General features: G+C 33.8%; 2 protein-coding genes across 4 annotated transcripts; one reads left to right on the top strand and one right to left on the bottom strand.

Moving 5' to 3' along the window:
• The first annotated feature begins 1,954 nt into the window (after positions 1 to 1,954).
• On the top strand, positions 1,955 to 5,182 carry LOC130955761 (two-component response regulator ARR11-like). Of its 2 annotated transcripts, XM_057882720.1 has the most exons (6): positions 1,955 to 2,181; positions 3,057 to 3,209; positions 3,294 to 3,680; positions 3,781 to 3,857; positions 3,965 to 4,445; positions 4,518 to 5,182. In XM_057882720.1, exons 1-6 carry the CDS (start codon positions 2,046 to 2,048, stop codon positions 4,952 to 4,954), a joined length of 1,671 nt encoding a protein of 556 aa, XP_057738703.1. In that variant the 5' UTR covers positions 1,955 to 2,045; the 3' UTR covers positions 4,955 to 5,182. The 2 variants fall into 2 exon arrangements, with proteins under 2 accessions (XP_057738703.1, XP_057738702.1); XM_057882719.1 differs by having other exon boundaries at positions 3,965 to 5,179.
• Positions 5,183 to 5,269: 87 nt separating this feature from the next.
• On the bottom strand, positions 5,270 to 9,280 carry LOC130955760 (protein WVD2-like 7). 2 transcript variants are annotated; one of them, XM_057882717.1, is made up of 9 exons: positions 9,130 to 9,280; positions 7,903 to 8,463; positions 7,190 to 7,813; positions 7,018 to 7,073; positions 6,840 to 6,911; positions 6,477 to 6,579; positions 6,316 to 6,384; positions 5,928 to 6,038; positions 5,270 to 5,728 (listed from the first exon to the last, which is right to left on the bottom strand). In XM_057882717.1, exons 1-9 carry the CDS (start codon positions 9,202 to 9,204, stop codon positions 5,567 to 5,569), a joined length of 1,833 nt encoding a protein of 610 aa, XP_057738700.1. In that variant the 5' UTR covers positions 9,205 to 9,280; the 3' UTR covers positions 5,270 to 5,566. The 2 variants fall into 2 exon arrangements, with proteins under 2 accessions (XP_057738700.1, XP_057738701.1); XM_057882718.1 differs by having other exon boundaries at positions 5,928 to 6,035.
• Between the last annotated feature and the right edge of the window lie 479 nt (positions 9,281 to 9,759).

The following is a 9,759-nucleotide window of genomic DNA, read 5'->3' as shown; positions in this document are numbered from 1 at the left end:
ATATTGAACAACTCAAACACTAGAAACTTAACCCAGTTTCTGAACTCTCAAACGTAGCTATTCATCTTGGTGGAATGCTCCCTTTTATGTAGGTACAATGCTTCCAAAACTTCAAACTTTGATTTGTAAAGTTTCTCTCTTTTCTGATTTCGGGTTCTCTCTCCTTGCCAAAACTGAAGTTAATTTTTTCCTTTTTGTATGGAGTGAGGTTGCTTGTTCTTCAAAGTCAACTACTTTATTCTTAAACCAGCTGATGTCTTCACTTTTTTTTTCTTTACTCAAACCCCAAAAATAGGGATTTGAAATCATAGTTAAGCAATGCAGCTTTATTGGTAACAGATCCTCAATGAGTTTGATAAATCAAAACCATTAACCTTGTATTTTGGCCCTAAGTTTTAATATTAGTCATTGATTCATAGCAGAGAAATGTAACCACCACTTTCTTCATATTACTCGAAATGAATGTTCAGAAAGAATCAACAAACAATTGACTTGCATGTTAATGAACCAATTTATCTTTTTTCTTTTGATTATACTTAACTTGTGCATGTTGAATTTGATTTGACCTAACTTCTTTGATTTGCTTTCCTTTTCTTCTAATTTGGTACTTAATGGGTTGGATTATGAACTCATTTTCATTTGGTAGCCTTAGTTGCATTTAGTTCTTCTAATTGGACTGTTTGTCTTCCTTGTTTGGACTTCACAATGAAAGATGGGCTTGCAACATTAAGTACAAGAATTAAATCCAATTGAACTTTTAACTCAACCACCAACATATTTGTCATCACCAAATATTGTTATTATTTACTAAACTCGACAAATTCTAAAATTTAAATTTTAAATCTAAAATCTTGAAATCTAAATTATAAATTCTATGTCCTAAATTAGTTTTATTTTATTTTATTTTTAAATATTCTTTTTAATATTTTTATTGTTTTTAATTTTAAATTATTTTAATATTAAATTGTTGATTAATTTTTAAATTTGTTAGCTGAATTAACGTTAACTCCCTAATACTTTTTCTTAAATTAATTCTATAAATATCAATTTGAAAAATAAAAAAAATGTGCACAAATATAATTCTCCATCTTTGATGCCTTCTTCGTATATCTGAACAGTGTTCTTCATCCGACCCAATGCTCATCCACTTTGTCTTTTGTTTTTTTCCTCAGTGTCATTTTCTGAATTCAAACTTGTTATAGTGACCGATCAGTATCTCCCTATAGTCCTAAACTATACACTATACATTATACACTTCCCATAATAATCTTTCGGCTCTAAAGTTATAAACTCACATTAAAAAACACCTTCACTACTACTATGTTCCCAGTTCCTACCTACGTTCTTTGAAAATAGTACTAAGTTTTTTTAGGACCAAGCACGCAAAAAAAAAAAAAGAGACATATTCGTTGGTTCTCATTCTCTCTCACATTCACACTCACACTGTTTATTATTATTTTTTTTTTAAAATAAAGCAGTAAATTATCCAAATATATGAATATAACGCTAGCCAAAAAAAATCATTTAGACAAATTAATTATTTAACAACTTGCTACATCAAAAGATGATTGATTGTTTGACAAAACGTCTAAAAGAATTTGATATTTTTATGCGTAATTTTAAAGTTTTATTTTTTTTTATAACTATCTATATGTATACAAAAATCAGTCATTAAATTCAACCGGTTGTAAAAAAATATATATTAAAATATAAAATATATTAAAAATAAGTTAATACCACATATATTCATGCACAATAACTTAATGATTAATTTAGTAGCTGATTTTTTGTGTCCATATAATGTTTTTATTTTTATAATTTTGGATAATTTTGGTAGTTGATTCTTTATTTTATTTTACAATTTTTTAAACTGAATTTGCCTTGATATAAGCCAAAGAAACCAACCCAAATATTTTTTTGAACTCACAACACAACACAAGCACTACTTAGGCCTCTCACTTTCTCAGTCTCTCTTTCTCTCTCTCTCTCTCTCTCTCTCTCTCTCTCTCTCTCTCTCTCTCTCTCTCTCTCTCTCTCAGAGAAGCATGGACAATAATAATGGTTGCTTCTCTTCACCAAGACGTGATGCTTTTCCAGCAGGTCTAAGAGTCCTTGTTGTTGATGATGACCCAACATGGCTTAGGATCCTTGAAAAGATGCTCAAGAAGTGTTCCTATGAAGGTTTTTCTTCTTGCTACTCTTTCTTTCAACTCATCACTAACTATATATGCCACTCTTCTTATCTTATTTATATATTATGTGCTAAGTTTGAAGTAATAATTAATTGTTGCGCTATGGACTATGCTTCTCCAAAATTGATAATATGAAATTTTCTTGATTGTCTTTAATGATATTTTTGGGTCTAAGTTACTATCTGAATTTTACTGTGTTATGTTAATAGAAAATAGAAATGATGTTTTTTTTTCCCTTTTTTTCGTCTAACATGTTAAAATTGAGAACATTTTAATATTTTTCCATTTTATTTAATCTCTTTTTTAAAAAAAAAAATCTTTTAAGATTATTTTATGTTGTTTTTTACTTGAAAACTTAGTCATTTGAGGTTTCAAGATAAGTTTTATTTTATAAGAAACGAAAAAGTTGGGTAATTAAAATCAGAACAATTTATAAGTTAGTGATTCTATTCTCTGTTACCATGTTTACTAAAAGAAGTTCTCTTTTTGGAACACTATGCCATTTGGATAATTGATGCAGTAGTATAGGCATCTGAGTTTAGCTCTTACAAAATTAATCTGAATAAATGAAGTTGTGCATGATTGTTGGTTGGTTTTCTTAGAAAGACAAATTTAGCATTTCTTTGGTAGCAAGCAAAAAGTTTCATACATACAAGGGGTCATAGAGACCTTAATGTTTATATATATTTTAGAAATGAACAAGTCTAACTCAACCATAAAAGCTAACTCATGGTGGAAGGGTTATTTGATGTTTATCTCTTGGCGATTCGGAACTCAAACAACATGCATTATGTTCTTAAGTTGTGCTCAAGGAGGAAGATAAAAACTCAACCTCATTATGATTGCTTCCTTGATTTGCTTCAGTGACTACATGTTGTTTGGCGAGGCATGCTCTACACTTGCTTCGCGAAAGGAAAGACGGGTATGATATAGTGATCAGCGATGTGAACATGCCTGACATGGATGGATTCAAACTTCTAGAGCATGTTGGACTTGAGATGGATCTTCCTGTGATTAGTCAGTTCTCTATCGAATAATACACTTGAAAAGTTCTTAAAATCATTTGATCACATTGATTGAAATTTGCAATGTTGTCTCCAGTGATGTCCGTTGATGGAGAAACAAGCAGGGTGATGAAAGGTGTTCAACACGGAGCATGCGATTATCTGCTTAAGCCTATAAGGATGAAGGAACTGCGAAACATATGGCAGCATGTCTTTAGGAAAAGGATACACGAGGCGAGAGAATTCGAGAGTTTTGAAGGTTTCGAGAGCATTCACCTGATGAGAAACGGATTGGAGCAATGCGATGATGGGAACCTGTTTGCCCTTGAAGACATGACCTCAACTAAGAAAAGAAAAGATGCAGATAACAAACACGATGACAGAGAATTGATAGATCCATCATCCACAAAGAAAGCTAGAGTAGTTTGGTCTGTGGATCTTCACCAGAAGTTTGTTAAAGCAGTGAATCAAATTGGATTTGATAGTAAGTTTTCTTACAAGGTTGTAAGATTTTACAGTACTCAATAGTTATGTTTAAGTAAATACTAAAAAAAAATTCATGATGAAACCTTTCTTTTTGGCAGAAGTTGGTCCAAAGAAAATACTAGATCTCATGAATGTTCCTTGGCTGACTAGAGAAAATGTTGCAAGCCACTTGCAGGTGATGCTATGTTTACACTTATATCCTTAAGCTATTTAAATCTGAGATAGAAACATGTATAGAACACTTTTTTTCTCCCACTCAACAAGAATATTTTTGTTGTGCAGAAGTATCGGCTTTACCTAAGCCGGCTTCAAAAAGAGAACGATCTGAAGTCGTCTTCCTCAATCGGAATGAACCAGGATTTAGCCTCAACAGATCTAGGGAGTTTTGTTGGAGTTCAGAACTCAGTGAGCAATAAACAAAATGATGTTTCAATTGACAGTTGCAGTTATTCAGAAGGAGCACTGCAACTTCAGAACATGGAAACCAAAACTCATGAAGGTAGCAGTGATCCAAACGGAACTATTTCTCCGCCTGCCACCACAGAAAAAGGAAGAACTATGATCAGAAACTTTGTTTCCGAGAAAAAGATGAGAAAGAACCAACCTTTTGACTCTCTTGAGCCGGAAGGAAACCACACAGCAGTAATTGATTGCTCCATTCCAACACAATTCTCTTGGAATGAAGTTCCAGAAATTCAACTCAAAGATCACAAGCCACTTGTTCAGTTAGAGGGTAACTTAAGCCACAAGTTTCCAGTAACAGGTAAGAAGCACCAAATCCAAGTTGATCATCAATCACCATCAATTGGTTCGATTGGTTCTCCATCTTTGACAGGGGAGGAGGTCACGGCATGCATCAAAACAAAACCTTTGTGTGCAGATTACAAGTGTGAATACAAGAGTTCTGTGAGTTCGATAGGATCGGCAGTTGACAACAACACGTTCCCTATCGAACCAGGAAGCCTTATGATGAATGATCCATCAACAGCACCAATTTCAACTACAAATTTGGGATTGAAAACACAAGCATCTAACCTCAACAGCATTTCGGATATGGAATTTTGCCAGAGAAACCTACTTTTGGATGCAGTTTCGCTACCGTTGGACGATGATCTGCATTTTAATTGGCTACATGGGGAATGCTCTAACATCAACTTCAGCCTGCAGAACATAGGGTATTATGATCCAGGGCTTATTGCAGAAATTCCAACTCATTACTATGATTCAGCAGCAGATTATGCAGTCATAGATCAAGGTCTATTCATATCATGATCTGTCCCTCTGCCCCTTCCCTTCCCCTGCATCTTAAAAACAAAAACTCAAACTCATGCGTGAAAGGACAATTTTTTAATGTTATTGGGATGTAGTCTAACTATATTATTTTAAAGGGATTTCAATTATGAGGGTTAGGGTATTCTTTATCCAATGATTAAGGATTTGGGTAGTGTAAGCATATATTAAAAAGTTGGTGATGATGAGTGATTACAAACATTAATCTTAATTAATAAGCTTGCTTCACTCTTATGTTTTACAACTTTGGATTAACCGAAGTATAATAAAGGCCTGAATATTTTCCCATGTAAGTTAACCTCTTATTTGGTCTACAATACAACTATTTTTTTTTTACTTTATTATTTTTATGCCAGAAAATTTACATTTTATCCCTTCCTAGTTCAAAAACTTATTCATATTCTAGAATCTATAGATATAACTAGAAAACTAAGACTAAAATACAAAATTTTCACTTCTGTGAAACTACACATCAGAAAGATAAAATCTGCTGATCTTTTCACTGATACAAAGTTGAAGTCACCGAAAATGGAGTGGACTCAGTATTGTGTTAGACAGCATGATCTAAGTCAACACAAGGGTCAATATTACCCTTCAATGCTGAATATTTGGAGAAGCATTTTCTCGTGTGATCTTTGTCATTGAAGTTACTGAGTGCCTTGTTGATCGGTTGAGTTTTTGTGTAGCACGATTGGAATTGTTGGTGCTGATTGGAGGCTTCCATGAATTTCCAAAGCTTTTATGTGTCACTGAGGTCTGAAAAAGGATGAATATTTAAATTAGAATAGGAACATTTCCCATAGTTAAAAGAAAATATCAACTATAACGTTAATGTTTAAGATGGTAACTGAGATGGCAAATAGTGTATAGATAATACAAGCTATTGGACTATCGAGTTTATCTCGGTACACAGTTTATAGCATTTTCGCAACATTAGAAGTGAATGGAAACACACCTTTTGGATCTGATTACTAGGCGAGCACGATGCACCAGGCCCGTCCTGATTTAGTTTGGGTTTAGAGCCACTGCTCTGCCCCAGCTTGAAATCATGCTTTATGTTATTCTGCTGTAAAATCCAAATTAAATATGTCAACTCAGTAGGCACAGGTAGTTACAAACTAATCAACTTCTTAGGAGAAAAGAGAGGGGTTGCTATTGCCGTTGAGAACGAACAACACATGATTGAAAGAACATCCGATAATACTGCTTATATATCAGATCATATTCAGTTCTTACAACTGATTGATTTACATAAGATCTCATATTGGCTTATGCAGTTATGCCTCTAATGAATCAATGATAGTTCAAAGATCGTAGTAGCAGAAACCTTATAAATTACTCACCTCGGGTGTCCTTTGAAACTGAATTTTCTCAACTTCTTTGTTTTTGATTCCATACACCCTTTCAAGGAACTGAAAACAAAGAAATGGAAAAAGAAATGTAAGTATGACCTTTAGTGATGATGAAAAGAAATCATGGCTAAGGTATAAAGATATGAACTTGCCTCTTTGCGTTTTACTGCTCTTTCTTCACTTCTGAATCTAAACGGTGATGACATGGTAGGGGGTCGAGGAATAATATTGATGCTGCTAGAAGGTTTCATGCATCTGTTGCAAAATATATGAAAAGAAAAGGCATAATAAGATCGCCACATTGCCTTGAAGGTAAACTTTACACATTCTTATGCACTCGAATTTATCAATTTGAGACTTACATTCGCAAAACAGGCATAAAACATCTCTACTGGATCACACTTATTAGGACAACATGTTTGTTCATAAAAGCAATAGCAGCCAGAGAGTTGCAAAATGTAGCAATCAACAAAGTGCCCATTAAACAATATTAGCAACTTTAAAAATGCACTTACTCAGAAGAGGCGGAGGGAAGTTTCACATTCGCAGCAACACCTCTAGACACAGACTTAAGTACCTCTTCAGTCCTGAGACGGAAAACATTTTCGTGTTAGTGAAATTTATTAACTCCATATTAAGCAGTAAAAGTAGCATATTATTAATTCAAAAAAAAAGGTTCAAAAGACAAAATACCTTCTTCCTGGATAAGGTGGATTTTCTGAATCTTGATTCGAGAAATCACAAGACACCTAAAGGGAGTGGATAAAAGAAATCTCTTCAGTAGTCAAAACATTTAAATGGTATCTTGAAAGGAGTATATTTCATTCTCAGAAAAGCCACAGATATAAATATGAAGAGTTAATACCTTAGTTGATATGTTAGATGCCAGTGGACGAACTTTGGGAATATTGCGCAAACTACAATGATTCCTTTCAATTCTTTTATCAAACACTGAAGCCATTTCAGTTGCTTTGCCTGTGCTAGAAGGGAGATTGAGTGATCTGCGGAGTGAGCTCGAAGTTGGTCTCTTCTCCACAGAGCCTTCGCCTGGCTTCATACCCTTCAATGTGTGATTTACAGGTCTAGGTTTAACAGCTGCAGTAGCAGTAGCTGTCATACTTGTTTTATTGGCACCAGAAGGACCGGTTAGTCTCTTCTTCTCAATTGAAACTTCAGCAGCCTTCTTACTTTTCAAGGTGCTGTTTACGCCATTTCTGGATTGTGCATCTGTTTTGCTTGTTTCACCATTGCCCGAGGAAAGATTGATTGACATGTGGAGTGACTGTGAAGTTTGCCTACGATTCTCAGTCAAGATGCTGATTGACTTCTTTTTTATTCCACTTCTAGGAGGCAATGCTTCCGCAGCCTTCCTTTCATTAAGAGTGTGAGAAAGCTGCTGGGGGGTACAAGTTTTAGCTGATAATTCTGGCGAAGAATTTACTTCTGTTCCTTCAGCAGGCAAAGGCAAAACTTGCGCATCAGCGACACCCTGCAGCATCAATTGGAGAAATTTTCATTAGAGTGGCTGCAGTTACAAATTTACTCGCTGGAATAAATACAAAGAAAGAAAATATTTACATGATCAGACTTCTTCTCTTCTCCAGGGAGAGCAATATTCTGATGGATTTCAATTTGATCATGCTGGTTAGAATCAGCAGTAATGAGACAACTTTCGTTTGTAATAACGTGAGTATATGATCCGTCCCCTTCTCCATGCACATTGGAAATGCCTGAATCACTTTGTCCAACATCAAGGTTATTTCTACTGGTACAATCAATAACAACTTGGCAATCATCAGCTTCTTTGTCTGGCTGTTCATCTGAAGCCACAATCACATCGGCACTTGACTCGGCAACATCTGATGAGTCATTGCAATTTGATTCCAGTGTTTCTGAATTGAAAGTTCCTGAAGCTTCATTAGCTTCTTGAGCCAAGACAGCCTGTTTCTCCGCAGCCTTCCTCTTGTAATGAGCCTCGAAGTAGGCCTTTTTCGCAGCAACAGAACCCGGCTTGGAATATTTCTCGGCCTCCTCCACATAACGATTGCTTGTGAACGATGACCATCTCTCCCAATTCAGACTTTCTGACAAAAACCTCCCAAAAGAAATAGATTCACCAAGTACCCTCTTGGAGTCCCCCTAAAACCAAAAGATAAAAACTAAATAACTAAGGTAAATAATAAATACTAATTAATAATTGCAATTGGCAAACTCATCATAGACTAAAAAATTCAAATTTTCACACACATGCATCAATTTTTTTTTAAGGGATTATTCTTAATAGAACAATTCAACAACAATCAACGAATTTTTACCGATTGGTTCCAATCGTCATTAAGAGCAATATGAGGTGATACTGCAGAATAATCCACAAACTGAGCGATGGAAACCATGGCGAAAATATAAAAAAGAAGATGGCACCGGAAAGTTACCACAGAGATGATAGCTAACAAGTTCACTATATATATGAATCAAATTTTTGCCAATTAAAGACTGTAACAGAAATCGTTGAGTGTATGGGGAAAAAAAGGAAAATCCATTCTAATAAAATAATAAAATTAAAAACACAAACAAACCTAACAAAAAACGGTTACACTGTTCATACACTAAAACTTCTCCTTCACTGAATTCTTCTGGTTCCTTTGTTTTCTCAACAACCAAAAACACTAAATGATAGCGGATTCACAATCTTCTAATTGTAACAAAACAGAGCCATAATAAATAAAATCAATAAAAAAATTAATAAAATTATAGAACTAGGCGCGAGAAAGATGAGATTTTGAAACAAAAATAAAAAAGGTTTACCTCTTGAGTGGCGGCGGAAGTTTCCGACGGAGCCGAGAACGAACGAAAGAGAAAACTGGTCGATTCAGCTGCCATTCACAAGGTTTGTTTATTAACTAATCTTCTGACATTAACAACGAGAGTGATATGAGAATGCGACACTGAACTGCAACCGTGCTATAAGCGGTTCAAACTTCAAACTTCAAACCAAAGTCTTAATGGCATGCGGAAAAATAAATTATTCTTTTTTTTTTTTTTTTGGGGCGGTTAACGTTATAGATTTGTGTTAAATATTAATGCTCATTTTGATTTTGATTATTGTACAGGCATTATAGGAGAAAGTTGTGTATCTTCAAATGCTTTTTTTTAATACAAGAGCTTTATTTTAATTTTAATGTAATGATATTTTAAAATATTTTATATAATTATTTAATTATTTTTTAATTAGATATATATAAAATTATTTTTATATTGATAGTATATTAAAATTAATTTTATTTTGTATATATAAAAATTAATATGTCTATTAATTTATTTATTTTTATGAATTAAATATGAATAATAATAATAATATAATAAGTATGCTATATTATCCATAAAAAAGTATGTTATATTAAAATCAAAAAGTGATAAATTTAATTATTAGAGTTA

The sequence above is a fragment of the Arachis stenosperma genome, chromosome 10 (assembly GCF_014773155.1).
Source record: "Arachis stenosperma cultivar V10309 chromosome 10, arast.V10309.gnm1.PFL2, whole genome shotgun sequence".
In the NCBI taxonomy this organism is placed as follows: Eukaryota; Viridiplantae; Streptophyta; class Magnoliopsida; order Fabales; family Fabaceae; genus Arachis; species Arachis stenosperma.
Note: the sequence above shows the minus strand (reverse complement) of the source record. Positions and strands in the feature narration are given on the sequence as shown.

Coding starts and splice junctions, on each gene's coding strand:
- LOC130955760 (XM_057882717.1), bottom strand. CDS start 9,204: ATGGCAGCTGAATCGACCAGTTTTCTCTTTCGTTCGTTCTCGGCTCCG. Junction 8,464..9,129: donor CTTCCGCCGCCACTCAAGAG/GTAAACCTTTTT, acceptor TTTTGGTTTTAG/GGGGACTCCAAGAGGGTACT. Junction 6,912..7,017: donor CCACCTTATCCAGGAAGAAG/GTATTTTGTCTT, acceptor TTTCCGTCTCAG/GACTGAAGAGGTACTTAAGT.
- LOC130955761 (XM_057882719.1), top strand. CDS start 2,046: ATGGACAATAATAATGGTTGCTTCTCTTCACCAAGACGTGATGCTTTT. Junction 2,182..3,056: donor CAAGAAGTGTTCCTATGAAG/GTTTTTCTTCTT, acceptor GATTTGCTTCAG/TGACTACATGTTGTTTGGCG. Junction 3,210..3,293: donor GATGGATCTTCCTGTGATTA/GTCAGTTCTCTA, acceptor TGTTGTCTCCAG/TGATGTCCGTTGATGGAGAA.